Source organism: Notolepis coatsorum (assembly GCF_963971535.1).
Source record: "Notolepis coatsorum genome assembly, chromosome: 4".
NCBI lineage: Eukaryota > Metazoa > Chordata > Actinopteri > Aulopiformes > Paralepididae > Notolepis > Notolepis coatsorum.
This window is the reverse complement of record NC_140168.1, coordinates 44,246,353-44,261,200: the sequence shown is the minus strand read 5'-3', so window position 1 is coordinate 44,261,200 and position 14,848 is coordinate 44,246,353. Positions and strand designations below refer to the sequence as shown.

Sequence of the window (14,848 nt, the reverse complement as noted above, 5' to 3'; positions counted from 1 at the left end):
TTTGTCTGGCAGAGAAATCAAAGCCACCAGGTAGCAGCTATCACAACACCGTCCTTATTCGTTGTAATGCAGTTAGCAGATGCTGGAGGCTACCGGTTCCCATAAGTGCTTTAGTTATTGCTGTGATGGTATCAAGAGTGGCAGGAGGGTACACAGAGCAGCCCAGTAGCAAACAGTGTGCATGCAATACAATAAGCACTTTCAATATATTATTTTTATCCGTATAGGGAATCTGTGTTTATGGACAGCCTGTCTGATATTATTGTAGGTTGCCACAAATAGAACTATGCATGCATGGGGAAATACTGCCATTTAATAGCGCAATGTATCTGAAACTGAGTTAGAAATAAGTACATTCTCACAGCGGTATACAAGCAGTGTACAGGTTATGTCAATGAATGTCAACGTGAAGTCATGTTGCACACAGAAATCAATACAGCGAGCTACGACAAGAGGCCCATTCAATCAGGCCAGGCATCTCCTGTACAGTATGTCTTCTCCATCTGTTGTGTTTACTGTTGGGGGCATCTCTCTCTCTCTCTCTCTCTCTCTCTCTCTCTCTCCCTATCTCTCTCTTCTGCTCCAGAGCCTCTACGCTGCCTCTAAGAGTGACTGACGGAGAGAGAGAGAGAGAGAGAGGAGAGAGAGAGAGAGAGAGAGAGAGAGAGAGAGAGAGAGAGAGAGAAGAGAGAAGAGAGAGAGAGATCGAGAGAGAGAGAGATGATGAGAGAGAGAGAGAGAGAGAGAGAGAGAGAGAGAGAGAGAGAGAGAGAGAGAGAGAGAGAGGTTCACGTCAGAGAAGAAGCATGATTGACGTTGTGGAGATGAAGAGGGGAGCCAGGTAGGATTTCTGACTTGTCACTCTGACTTGTGTGTGAATGAAAGGCCTCAGAGATGAGAGCCCCGCCTGCACTCACAAAGCCACTCAGGCCTGGATATAATCACAAGCTGGAATAGTAGTACAGATCATTGCAGTTTGCATAGTGTGTGCACTGTATGTTGTGCTGTTCCCATGGCGACAGAACAATACCTGTATTGGCTTCCTCTGAACCCATTAACAACTAAAAGGCGATTGGATTTGATTACACCAAGGACCACCCGTGGTGAGCGAGCTGGTCCTACCGACACAGCATGACATCATGCTGGCTCATGTAGGAACAAATTGGACGCAACAATTGCTACAGCTAGCAATGAGTGAAATAATGCATGCAAACATCTCTCTCTTGCTCTCTCTCCAATCGAAGGATGTATTACCTGCAAATAGCGCACCGGGGGAAAGCAGGATCTCATTATTGATCACACACACCCACACCTTCACACACACACACACACACACACACACAACACACACACACACACACACACACACACACACACACACACACACACACACACACAGCAGTCGATGTGGAGTAACAACTTACTTTTTTGTCGTCTCTCTGGCTGGCTGGAGGTGTGTCCTTGCCGTGGCTGTGGGAAGGCGGCCTGGCGTCTGTCTGTCCGTCCTCCGGCTCACTCTGCTGTGGGGAGGCTGGGGGGAGGGGCTCCGTCTGCTGAACCCCACTCTGACCCTCCATCTTCCCCTGTACTACCTGGAGGAGGAGACCAACAGGGCCATATGCTGAGAGAGGGAACGATAGCTAAGCTTCATCCCAGAGTGAGGACTCTTCTGGCAGTATCCAACCAGGAAACCTGTGTTTCCCAGCATCCAGTGCCTGGGATTCTGCCAAATCAAAACATGCTCTTCATTTGATCAGAGTATTATTTCTATCAACCCTGTTAAGTAGTATGAAACTATGAATACACATACACAGATAGATAGATAGATAGATAGATAGATAGACAGACAGACAGACAGACAGACAGACAGACAGACAGACAGACAGACAGACAGACAGACAGACAGACAGACAGACAGACAGACAGACAGACAGACAGACAGACAGACAGACAGACAGACAGACAGACAGACAGACAGACAGACAGACAGACAGACAGACAGACAGACAGACAGACAGACAGACAGACAGACAGACAGACAGACAGACAGACAGACAGACAGACAGACAGACAGACAGACAGACAGACAGACAGACAGACAGACAGACAGACAGACAGACAGACAGACAGACAGACAGACAGACAGACAGACAGACAGACAGACAGACAGACAGACAGACAGACAGACAGACAGACAGACAGACAGACAGACAGACAGACAGACAGACAGACAGACAGACAGACAGACAGACAGACAGACAGACAGACAGACAGACAGACAGACAGACAGACAGACAGACAGACAGACAGACAGACAGACAGACAGACAGACAGACAGACAGACAGACAGACAGACAGACAGACAGACAGACAGACAGACAGACAGACAGACAGACAGACAGACAGACAGACAGACAGACAGACAGACAGACAGACAGACAGACAGACAGACAGACAGACAGACAGACAGACAGACAGACAGACAGACAGACAGACAGACAGACAGACAGACAGACAGACAGACAGACAGACAGACAGACAGACAGACAGACAGACAGACAGACAGACAGACAGACAGACAGACAGACAGACAGACAGACAGACAGACAGACAGACAGACAGACAGACAGACAGACAGACAGACAGACAGACAGACAGACAGACAGACAGACAGACAGACAGACAGACAGACAGACAGACAGACAGACAGACAGACAGACAGACAGACAGACAGACAGACAGACAGACAGACAGACAGACAGACAGACAGACAGACAGACAGACAGACAGACAGACAGACAGACAGACAGACAGACAGACAGACAGACAGACAGACAGACAGACAGACAGACAGACAGACAGACAGACAGACAGACAGACAGACAGACAGACAGACAGACAGACAGACAGACAGACAGACAGACAGACAGACAGACAGACAGACAGACAGACAGACAGACAGACAGACAGACAGACAGACAGACAGACAGACAGACAGACAGACAGACAGACAGACAGACAGACAGACAGACAGACAGACAGACAGACAGACAGACAGACAGACAGACAGACAGACAGACAGACAGACAGACAGACAGACAGACAGACAGACAGACAGACAGACAGACAGACAGACAGACAGACAGACAGACAGACAGACAGACAGACAGACAGACAGACAGACAGACAGACAGACAGACAGACAGACAGACAGACAGACAGACAGACAGACAGACAGACAGACAGACAGACAGACAGACAGACAGACAGACAGACAGACAGACAGACAGACAGACAGACAGACAGACAGACAGACAGACAGACAGACAGACAGACAGACAGACAGACAGACAGACAGACAGACAGACAGACAGACAGACAGACAGACAGACAGACAGACAGACAGACAGACAGACAGACAGACAGACAGACAGACAGACAGACAGACAGACAGACAGACAGACAGACAGACAGACAGACAGACAGACAGACAGACAGACAGACAGACAGACAGACAGACAGACAGACAGACAGACAGACAGACAGACAGACAGACAGACAGACAGACAGACAGACAGACAGACAGACAGACAGACAGACAGACAGACAGACAGACAGACAGACAGACAGACAGACAGACAGACAGACAGACAGACAGACAGACAGACAGACAGACAGACAGACAGACAGACAGACAGACAGACAGACAGACAGACAGACAGACAGACAGACAGACAGACAGACAGACAGACAGACAGACAGACAGACAGACAGACAGACAGACAGACAGACAGACAGACAGACAGACAGACAGACAGACAGACAGACAGACAGACAGACAGACAGACAGACAGACAGACAGACAGACAGACAGACAGACAGACAGACAGACAGACAGACAGACAGACAGACAGACAGACAGACAGACAGACAGACAGACAGACAGACAGACAGACAGACAGACAGACAGACAGACAGACAGACAGACAGACAGACAGACAGACAGACAGACAGACAGACAGACAGACAGACAGACAGACAGACAGACAGACAGACAGACAGACAGACAGACAGACAGACAGACAGACAGACAGACAGACAGACAGACAGACAGACAGACAGACAGACAGACAGACAGACAGATAGATAGATAGATAGATAGATAGATAGATAGATAGATAGATAGATAGATAGATAGATAGATAGATAGACACACACACACACAGTCAAATCCTCACTCTCCCCTCTCCAATAGCAAAGGCACTGACACAAAAATAAAGGACACATTAGCAACGGGCAAGATTCTTCATGAACAAAACTATACACAACCTACACCCACCAAGCCATTGGTTATATTAGCATACGGGAGGCATGCATCAATACCAATACTGATATCAGACGTCAGATATCGGTATCGGATCATTTCCTCAACACTAAATCTGACACCAACAGCCACATTATGTAACGTACAAGAAACCAAATGAAAGCCAATCAAATGCTTCACATCTCAACATTGTGTCCACGACTGACCCTTAACAAATGGTTTATATGTGTTCAATGAAAGTAATGGACAAGTTTGGGACTCGTATTGAGTCGTTGGTGGTGGAAAAGGTGTTCTCGGGTTCAGTCCTACAGCACACGGGTCAGAGTTCCTTGCACACCAAAAGGCGAGTTGGATTAATAAAAACTAAATGAGAGGTAGAGATCATCGCTTGGATTTCAAATATAAATATGAGAACTGGTGCTGAAGGTTTTTATTCTGTGTGGACTTGTATAGAGAAGAAAGGAGATGCACAGGCAGCCCTCATGAATAAAACTCACAAAGCTTTTACACCCTGGGCTTATTCATAAAAAGATTAATAAAAATGTCTGCCGTGTTACCGCCTTAGTCTTCATCAGCGGGTAGTACAAGATTAAAACCACCAAAGGGTATGGCGTGCTTGGGTAGATACAGCATTATCTGTTTGCAGCTTTTCATGCTGGAAACAAAGGCCAAGACATGCCCTTAAAACACAAGTCTTTATTTATTTACACCCTGTTCAACAAGTTCACGGATTATGGGATATGAAACTTTAATTTGTGAAATGTGTTCCCAATTTCCATCTTGTGGAAGACATGTCGTTAGATGCCGTGTATAACAGAGCCTGAGTGGTTTGGGCTTCTGCGTGAACGTTTGATGGCGTCATATATCATTAGCAGAGTGATTTATTACAGTTCCTTCTGAAATCCCCCTCGAGACAAGGGCAAAAAACATACAGACGGATGAAAGAATAGTCACATCCCTAGAAGGGTAGTTCAAAAACTCTCATTCTGCATTCTAATGTTATCAATAAGTTATGAGGTCAATTGCTTGTTCTGTGAACAGAAGAGCCTCATAGATGCATGTCCTGAAGGACCTATTACTAAAGTATCTTACTGCAATAGTCTAGCAAATAGGCTATTTGAGAGGCAGTGCTGGCTGGGTGACTCAGCACCTGTTGTCTGTACAGATGGAACGTGTCTCACAAGAATCAGCTCTTCATTACCCTATGATAATAGTTAATAATAGTTAGCTACAGTATAATATTTAGATGAACCATGAAGTGAACACATCTTTTATTTTATTGTTTTATGGTGAATAATTATCTACAATAATCTGTAGCCTAATATTATTTTATTCAATGGTAGACATATTATTATTATTATTATTATTATTATTATTATTATTATTATTATTATTATTATTATTAATAATAATAATCTAGCAATAGCATAGCAAGCTAGTCTAGTTGGGACTAGGTTATTATTACAAACATTGTAATACTAATAGTAGTACAAAAAGTTGGTTCCCTCCTGTCGGTAGGTGAGTCTCTCAGGCTTATGAACGTGGAGCAGCAGAGCTGAGCTGACTCGATATATACAGTCCCTCAACTATGGACTACAGTAAAATAAAACATACGACGACTTTGCAGCCTGTGTCTATGTCTGTATATTTATTAACGATGATACACATTGCTTCAACAGCTGCAGCATACAGGAGCGCCTGGTAACATAAAACAAGTCGCTATAGAATGCCGAAATACCTCTGTCACTTCTTCGCTCCTCGTTATGTCAGAAGCATATAAAAATGATGACGCGGTAGTGTAACTTAATTGCTTTACATATCCGCTGCACTGACGCGGAAAGAAGCCACAACAACGTAGGTGTGAGAAGTTATTATTCCGTCAGAACGAGCTGAGTCTGTACGTTCAGTCAGTCACCGCTGACGACACACCGTACCGCGGGAGTACAGTAGCCACACAAAGTATGGATGCCGTCGTTGTTGTCACGGCGGGCGTGTCCCCGGCGAGCTGAGCTCACAAACCCTCCTCCCGCCCCGCGGTGCGACCGAGCCGTGTCAAAAGGCTCGGGTTCAAGTGGAGTGTGAGAGCGCGGTGGGGGGAACTGACCCCCCCCCCTGATTTAAGAGGTGAAGTGAGGCCAGCAACAGTCAATGGGAGGTTGAGTGACAGTCGATGTGATCCAGGGGCGTTTTTAGGGTTAGAAAACATTGGGGGCTTCAGCCCAGGGGGGTGGAGGGGGGTTTCCCCCCCCCCCCTTTTTTTTTTTTTTTTTTTTTTTTTTAAACACAGTAATACGCAATTTTAGAGTAATTAGAGATGAATACTGAAGAACTAGAATCATTAGAGGTTCTCAAAGTGAGGTCCATGTCCATGAGAGGGATCTGGGCAGTCCCCATAGAAAATTCAAAGTTAACAGGACCAAATCATCAGTTTCTTATTTATTTATTTAACCTTTATTTAGCCAGATAAAACATTGATCTGGTCCAAGAGGCCCCAACAGGAGTACAAATATACATATATACACATATATATATATACATATACTGTACATACATACACACATATACACCAATAACAAAATAAAAACAGTTAAGAATCATACACATAAGCAAATAAACAAACAAACAAACATATGCACAGCCTATGTACAAAAGAAATAAACAGTTAATCTCTAGTCTTTACAGTTTTCTTCAATTGCATAAACACTCAAATCAAAAGTATTACACAATTATCAAAACATTACACTCAAGGAGCAAAACATTGGCCCAGATTTGCACCTCTATAAGCACAATGTCAGCCTCACACTTTTTGCAAAACAATACACAGAGCAAAAAAGTATCTTGCCAGATCCAGCTAGGCAAAGAGATAATGTCTAGTATTTTCTGTACTCTATTTAAATTTTTTCAAAATTGTTTTTGTTTTACTGTAATTTTAACCTGTAGGCCTACTGGATACAGTATTTTATGTTTGTCTGATATCTGCTGAGCTTACAGTGTTATGCACATAGTAGCATGAAAACTGGGACATGTTTTGTTGTGATTCTCCATGTTGAAATGTTGACTGATTTGGTTATATGGCGAGAAAATTTATATTTTCATCAGTCTGCATCATTGATTTGGGTATATGGAGAGAAAATGTTTTTTTTCCAGCAGTCTGCATCATTGATTTGGGTATATGTAGATAAATAAATAATATTTTCATCAGTCTACAGCATTGGTCTTGTGTAGTGTTTGGTGAATTTATTGTATATTTGCACATTCTCTGCGTACTTCACTTACAGTACTCTAATCACTGAGAAGTAGAATAGCTAAATGTGTTTTAGGTTAAGCACAGCAGTGTGAGTAACTGGTTCAAACAGAATTAAGTCATATAAACGTGTGTTTCATATAGTAACAAAATGTAGTTTTTTTAAATTAGTGTATGGTTTTGACAAGTGTTTAATTTAGCAAAGGATCTGAGGTGTTCTGATAATTGTGTGTGTGGTTGTGCTAATTGTGTGTTTTGAAACACCGGGCCCCGTTTTAAAAATCATGCTTAAGCAATCGAAAAAAAAAGTCTCATAAAAAAGATATTAGATTTTTGGGTATTTTCCTGCCTTTGGTCCGCTTTGCATTCACATCTCAAATGCAGGGTTCACTTGCAAGAGTGAATGAGCTTTCACACCACCCCAAACCAACCGGACTATCCGAGGAAATGAACCAGGGTTCGATTAAAGCTTATTATAGTTTATCACAGTATCATGAGCATGTCTTTGTCAGTGGACACTGGACATGGGTATGGAGGCTCCAGGTGCTGCTGCGTTAAAGTGCACATCTTCAATACCTATCTGTACTATTTAAAAGCACAGTGCAGGACACACTCAAAGGTTATCGCACCTCAGAGATGGCAGTGGACATGTATGACAGGACAAAGGCCATATGTAATGGCATCTTGTGGCACAAGCTCAGACCTCAGCTCAGGAGATCAGCTGAGACAGAGACTGTTCTATCCAGAGCTTGAGAGCAGGTTCTCATGAGTTGGATAACAACTTATGAGAGGCATACAGGCATGTTATCCAGCCTCAGACCAGTTTCTCTCAGTGGAATTGCTGCAACCCCTCGCCACACATTACAATATCCAACTATTGCCAGAGGAGATCACAGTTGCAAAGTGTTTCCTGGTCAGGACAGGCAGAGATGCAGTCCCTACTATCCAAAGTGTCTTTTCCCTCCTGGATGATGATGATAATAATAATAATAATAATAATAATAATAATAATAATAATAATAATAATAATAATAATAATAATAATAATAATAATAATAATAATAATAATAATAATAATAATAATAATAATAATAATAATAATAATAATAATAATAATAATAATAATAATAATAATAATAATAATAATAATAATAATAATAATAATAATGCATTTGATTTATAAGGCGCCTTTCAGGACACTAAAAAAAAAGTCCACAAATCGGTGAATGACAAATTATAGGATCAAATGAAAACTACTTACTAAAAATGTTTAAAAGTACTAAAAACCAACAAAAAATACCAAACACTAACAAACATTCAGCAAAGACAATGGGGATGCTGACATAAAAAAAAAAAAAAAAAGTAAAAAAAAAAAAAAAAAAAAAATGTAAACAATTTTTTTTTTTTTTTTTTTTTTTAGATCCGGGGCTAGGAGAAAAACATCCGGGGCTAAAGCCCCGGAAGCCCAGGGCTAACGACGCCACTGAATGTGATCTATCGATATATCTTTAAATATCAATCAATTTATAAACAAGCACTTATGGACACATATAAGAGAGAGGAGCTTGAGCAGTAATGTGACTGCCTATTATTTTTTCTCATTTGGATATTTGGATATATAAAAAAACTGTACTTTATTTTATTATTTGTTATATTCTTTTTATTTGTATTAAATTATAATGTAAAATATTGCAAGGAACGGGCAGGGCTTGATACTTACTTCCCCATGTTCCTTCTCGAACACTTATTGTATGGAAATAGTCTTTGACTATTTACCTTTTTGTTTTTTAAACTTGTTTTATATGTTTCTATGTTCGAGACAAATAAAAATCAAATCAAATCAAATCTAGGTGAATGAGAAAACGACTTGATTGGTTAGTAAACAAATACAGATAACAGGTTGTTAAAGTGGAACTAGGACAGAGAAACTGGATGCACCTGTGTTCCGATGTTCAGGATGAATGATGTTGAGTTTCACTTATTGAAGGAAAGAAACACTAACTATCATTAGTCTGTCTTCTACCATTATCCACTCTGCTGCTAAGGAATCTAGTTTTCAAGTTTTGTTTTTATTTGTCACATATAAAGTACATTACAGTGAAATGCTTGGTTCTGTATGAGCTGCCTGAGAATGTGCTTCAGCTTCATACAGAAAAAAGGTAAAAAGAATAAAGTACAAACGCTATACAAAATACACAATAAACTAAATCTACATTGCCTATACTATTACTATATTACTATTACTACCTACTATGCTAATATGTCTACTATGCATCCAAGACTGTAGCACTCAAGTTTGACACTGTTTGATGAACAATGTTACTTACCCTTAGCTGCCAGAGTTGCACCCTTCCTGCTGACTTGTACAGAACTTGTAAGTTGCGTTGGATAAAAGCTAAATTAGAGAGACCGGAGCCTAGATAAATCAGCTAAATTACTAAATGTAAATGTATTTTTTAACAAACACAACAACACACGATTAGATATACAAGCATTGTAAAACAGTGTACATCAGTTAACTCATCGTTTGGATAAATGTCTCATACAAGATATACCCGTAATACCTGCTATCTATTCCCCTACACACATATGCTCCTGCTCGCACCCCCCGCCCTGGACCCCCCCATGGATAATCCATCCATTATCCTTCGCTCCTAACCAAACACTACCATTAAATGCTAGCTTTTATTCTCTCCACCACTTCTAACCACATTGTCAATTTGGATTCATTGAGACCCAAAATTCTTGCTGGAGATATTTCTAGATAAATCACATCGAGATATGTAAGAATCCAGACCTTTCGGCAAATTGTTTCCGGTTGAAACCATCGTGATGCTATCAGTTTTTTAGCCACTGTAATACCAGATAAAACCAATCTCTTTTGTTGTATAGGTACTGCATATTCAAAAACATCATTCAGCAGTAATATAGAGGGGTGTACAGGTATATTCAGAATTAAGAGATTTGGAAAAAAAAATTTAAGTGCATTTGATTTGACACAGTGGTGAGCGTGTCAATAAGAATGCATATTTCTACATCGGCTACTTGCAGGGTTTTTCAAAGTGTGGGTCAGGTGTCTTGGGAACATTATCATGCGTCCTCACATTATTCTCTGGAAGTGTATACGAGGCCAAAGCCCTTTCATGTCCATAAAAAAATAGCCATGTTGAATAAAACACTGTAGACTAGTAGTTTAAGGGCCTAAGAGTTGGATGAATCTGGTCCCATTGACCATACTGTATTCACACTGTGACCACGTGGGAACAGGGCGGAAAGGAATCCAAACCCGAGCATGACATAAGAGCAAAATGGCCACCATGTGTATATATGGTCAATTAGCTTAGATAATAATCAGCCAAATCAGTGTTGAAAATGTGGGTCCCCTTAATTATTAATATGATTTTATTTTTAAGCCACTGGACTACTGCATAGTATACTACCGTTATTGTTGAATAAGGAGCCTATAGTTTTTTTTTCTTTTCTTTATTGCAGGAAAAGAGTGTTGAACATTTACAGTTGTCAATACCGTACATTTTCCATCAGGAGCCTATAGTTTGAACTGAAGCATAGGTATTGTATCACTTTCTATAAAATGTTGCTTTAATTTTTATTGTAAACCACAAGGACAGCCTTTCTTCATGGCTCTGAAATAATGAGCTGCAACCCCTTAATAGCCTACAGTCTGATACAGATAATAGTAGAGAGATATTGTTCTCTGGGCTGCAAACTACAGCTTGCCACAAGGTGGCAACATCAACTTTCAAAAAGCACTGAGCAGGCTTAGGTGAGGCCTGTTGAAAGTGATGCTGGAACGCCAGGTCACCAATAGGAGGACCTCACTCTCTCATGTGAGCCACACCTGCCCTATATGGTTATGTGAGCCACGGAGTTCAACACAGTGCTGATTGTGCAATACTGTTACGACTAACAATGTTCCCTTTAGCAGTTAGATATGCAGTTATTTGTTCAATTGTCATGCTCCTCCTGTTTCTCATTGTGAAGCATTAGGAGCAGTATTTACCATAAAGACAGAACCCTTCCCGTCTGCCGGGACTAGGCCATGGCATGAGGCGGGCATCATATGGGTGTTGGCCGACTGCCGTGTCTCCCGCCTGCCTGACTGCCCGTCTTCACTCAGGAACCATACTGAAGCACTGTGTCATCCAAGCAGAAGGGAACCCGACCCAAACGAACAACTGCTCCGACAGTTGGGCCTTCAGCTGTGTTGACATGAGCTGCCATTGCCAAAGCAGGCAGATAGGCAGGCAGGTGGAAAGGCTATAGCGCATCATGTCCTTGTGGGGGAGAGCCAGGAGGCCGGGTCTCTCAGCAGCGCTGCATGGGCGGGTGTTCAGCGGCAGCTCGTCGGGGACGTGGTCGAGTGCGTCAACATCCCCCAGACGGTACAGACACTCAGACAGATGTTTTTCTGGGTATTATTTTTCTCCAGGAGAGTCCAGAGAACCGCGGCTCCAGGGACTATGGAGGGATGGAAGGATGGAGGGATATGGAGCATCGGGGACAGAGTGTGCTGGAGGATCCGAGGAGGCTTTGGCAGTTCTGCTACACGGTGCGTCCAGCTACCCCCCCCCCCCCCCCCCTAGCCTCCATGTGCTTTGAGAGACAACAGACACAAATATGGGAAACAATTATATCGTTAAAAAAAAAGGATGGTAAAATCTCAGTGAAAGTTATTTCAATGCTGTCAATGTATTCTGTAATTCACACACGTTATTCACCCTAATTGTAGACCGATTAAAATGAGTAAAAACAACGCTTGTTTGCTGTGGGTTGTTTTGTGCGGTGGTATTGTTACAACAGCCTATTATCAACTGCCACACAGTAACAGCCCAGGGTACTGAGAGAGGTCAATTTCCCCCTCACAGGCACTTAGCAGTCAGTCTGTGAGAGAGGAAACAACTAGCTAATGCTTTCCAACTGTGTCTGACACAAACTGTTATCATCCTGTGTGATCCCATGTTGAAAATGGCCACCAATTAGCACCGTAAATGACCGAGCCCTCATTATGGGGTCATCAGCTCTCGAGGCTGTGTCGAGAGCAGCGCCAGAAATGTCCCACTAGAGGGCACTTTGACGCTTTGCATGGATCACAGTCTTGGGGTATGGTGGCACGAGCCATCTTCCCTGCCTTAAAAACACACACCATTAATTGAATAGCCTTTGAATCTCTCTGCGTTATATATATCCAGTATGTTTCGAACGGGAAACATTTACTGATGTGCATATCCGTAAATGTTTCCCGTTCGAAACATACAGGATATATAACGCAGCTAGAGAGATATGCACAGGCTATTCAATTAATGGTGTGTTTTAAAGGCAGGGAAGATGGTTCGTGCCACCATACCCCAAGACTGTGATCCATGCAAAACGTCAAAGTATCTGAAATACATGCTTCCAATTTTCATATATTTTATTGTAACATGTAAGTAGTTATTTTATCTGATGCACAACCAAGTGTCTGTTATTTATCTATTTATTCTTTGTTAATGTACAGATACTTGATTCCATTGCGCTCTCTTTGTAGGGTCATTACTTTTGGGCTGATGGATAAGTCCTAATGAAGCCCCAGCTCTTTTGAATGGATGTTACTGTAATGTTCAAAGAAAGTTGGTTTGTTTGTTCCTCCACTAGAGGGAGTGCCAGCTCAACAGAGAGAGCCCCAGGTATATCGTATGATGGTGATACACATACGGCCCTCATCTCATTCCATGTCACACTTCCAGGAAGCTACAGCTCTCACTAAAAGCTATCGAGATTGACAAAAAGGAAAACATTTTGTGCTTTTTACAGAGACTGATGCAAGATGTAAGTGATTTAACGGAATCATGTTAACCTTTTCCCCCCAAGAATATGAAGTGTTCACGCCCAAGTGCTCTGTTAAGAGCATGCGTGGAATTCACACAAAAACAGCTTTTGCCATGCAATCTTCCCAAATAATTTTTCATAAATCGAGTGTTAGGTAATAACTCTGTACCCCCTAAAACTAAAGTATATGGCAGACAGATGTGTATGTTCACTTCCAAGACGTTGATTGATTGAAAACTTTATTAACAGATTGCAGAATGGGTACAATACAGTACAGCTCAATACTAACAACTGCTAAGAGGATGAAGACCAGAAAAATACTTTCGTCTTGTTTACATAAGGGTCCTCCATTTTCAATTCAACAAGACATTTATGACATACAAGACATACAAATATATATACGGTACTGTGTAAGAAAAAGAGATAATAAAAAAAAAAATATATACATCCGAAGGGGAAGAAACTGTACATTGGAGGGGGTTGGGTGGGTGCAACTTCCACTTTACGTGGAAGTAAAAAAAAAAAAAAAAAAAAGTAGAAGTAGTAGAATATTAAAGTCACATGCGCTTTCATCCTTGACACTCCTGGCGTCCATTTGAGTAATCCTATAGTGTGTAAACCATCAATGTGAGAGAGTGTGTTGTTGCTGTGTGTGTGTGTGTGTGTGTGTGTGTGTGTGTGTGTGTGTGTGTGTGTGTGTGTGTGTGTGTGTGTGTGTGTGTGTGTGTGTGTGTGTGTGTGTGTGTGTGCGTGCGTGCGTGTGCGTGCGTGCGTGCTGGATGTCAGGCCCTTCACTGCACCATAATATACCCAGAGACCCCTGGCGCGACATGAGGCCTCCTGGCCGCGGCACACAGCCTTGTGAAGCGGCGACGCTTAGCAGCACACGTCAGCACACTCTGGCAGGCCGACACACACACCACGGTCAGGCCAGGATTACGGAGTAGCACCTCCGGGACCCCCCCGGTTTCTCTCACTCGGGACAGGAGGGACGACTGTGCCTAGTGGGATCAGCCTATAGTGGGATCAGCCTCTGGCGGACGGGGCGGATTCACACGCGAGAGGACCTGCGCGGCATAACTGAACACGGCAGAGGAGAGAGAGGCGACGTGGAGCAGTGGAGACACCTGTAGTAGGTTTACCGCGGAGGGAAGGACGAGCGCCATTTGAAAAGCCGAAAGGGCCACATTTACGCCTCAATTACCCACCCGTTTGTACAATAATCGCCGTTAAATTATCGGCGCCATGCGTAAAAAACTGCCGCAGAATGAACGGCGCGATGCGTAGAACACGCCAACATTATGGGACATGATAGATTAGATACCAATTTCCTCTCTGTGGGTTCAGTAGAAAGCTATCCCACTGCAAACTAGCCTAGCTTAGCACAAATGAATGGAAGCAGATATGGTCCATGGTCCATATCCGCTTCCATTCATTTGTGCTAAGCTAGGATA

At 42.5% G+C, this 14,848-nt stretch overlaps 1 protein-coding gene and 1 pseudogene across 2 annotated transcripts in view; both read right to left on the bottom strand.

Annotated features, from left to right (window-relative positions):
• LOC311227561 (uncharacterized protein) overlaps positions 1-6,229 on the bottom strand; it is a gene marked incomplete at its 3' end in the record, with an annotated part of 218,518 nt that extends 212,289 nt beyond the window's left edge. The window contains exons 1-2 of the mRNA XM_084313285.1: positions 6,063-6,229; positions 1,425-1,592 (exon numbers count right to left, since the gene is read on the bottom strand). Of these exons, the coding sequence (XP_084169411.1) occupies positions 1,425-1,577 (153 nt within the window). The 5' untranslated portion in view covers positions 1,578-1,592; positions 6,063-6,229. The remainder of the gene's footprint in view (positions 1-1,424; positions 1,593-6,062) is intronic.
• LOC311226498 (beta-1,4-galactosyltransferase 1-like) overlaps positions 1-14,848 on the bottom strand; it is a 690,468-nt pseudogene that overhangs the window by 505,690 nt on the left and 169,930 nt on the right. The window lies entirely within an intron of this gene.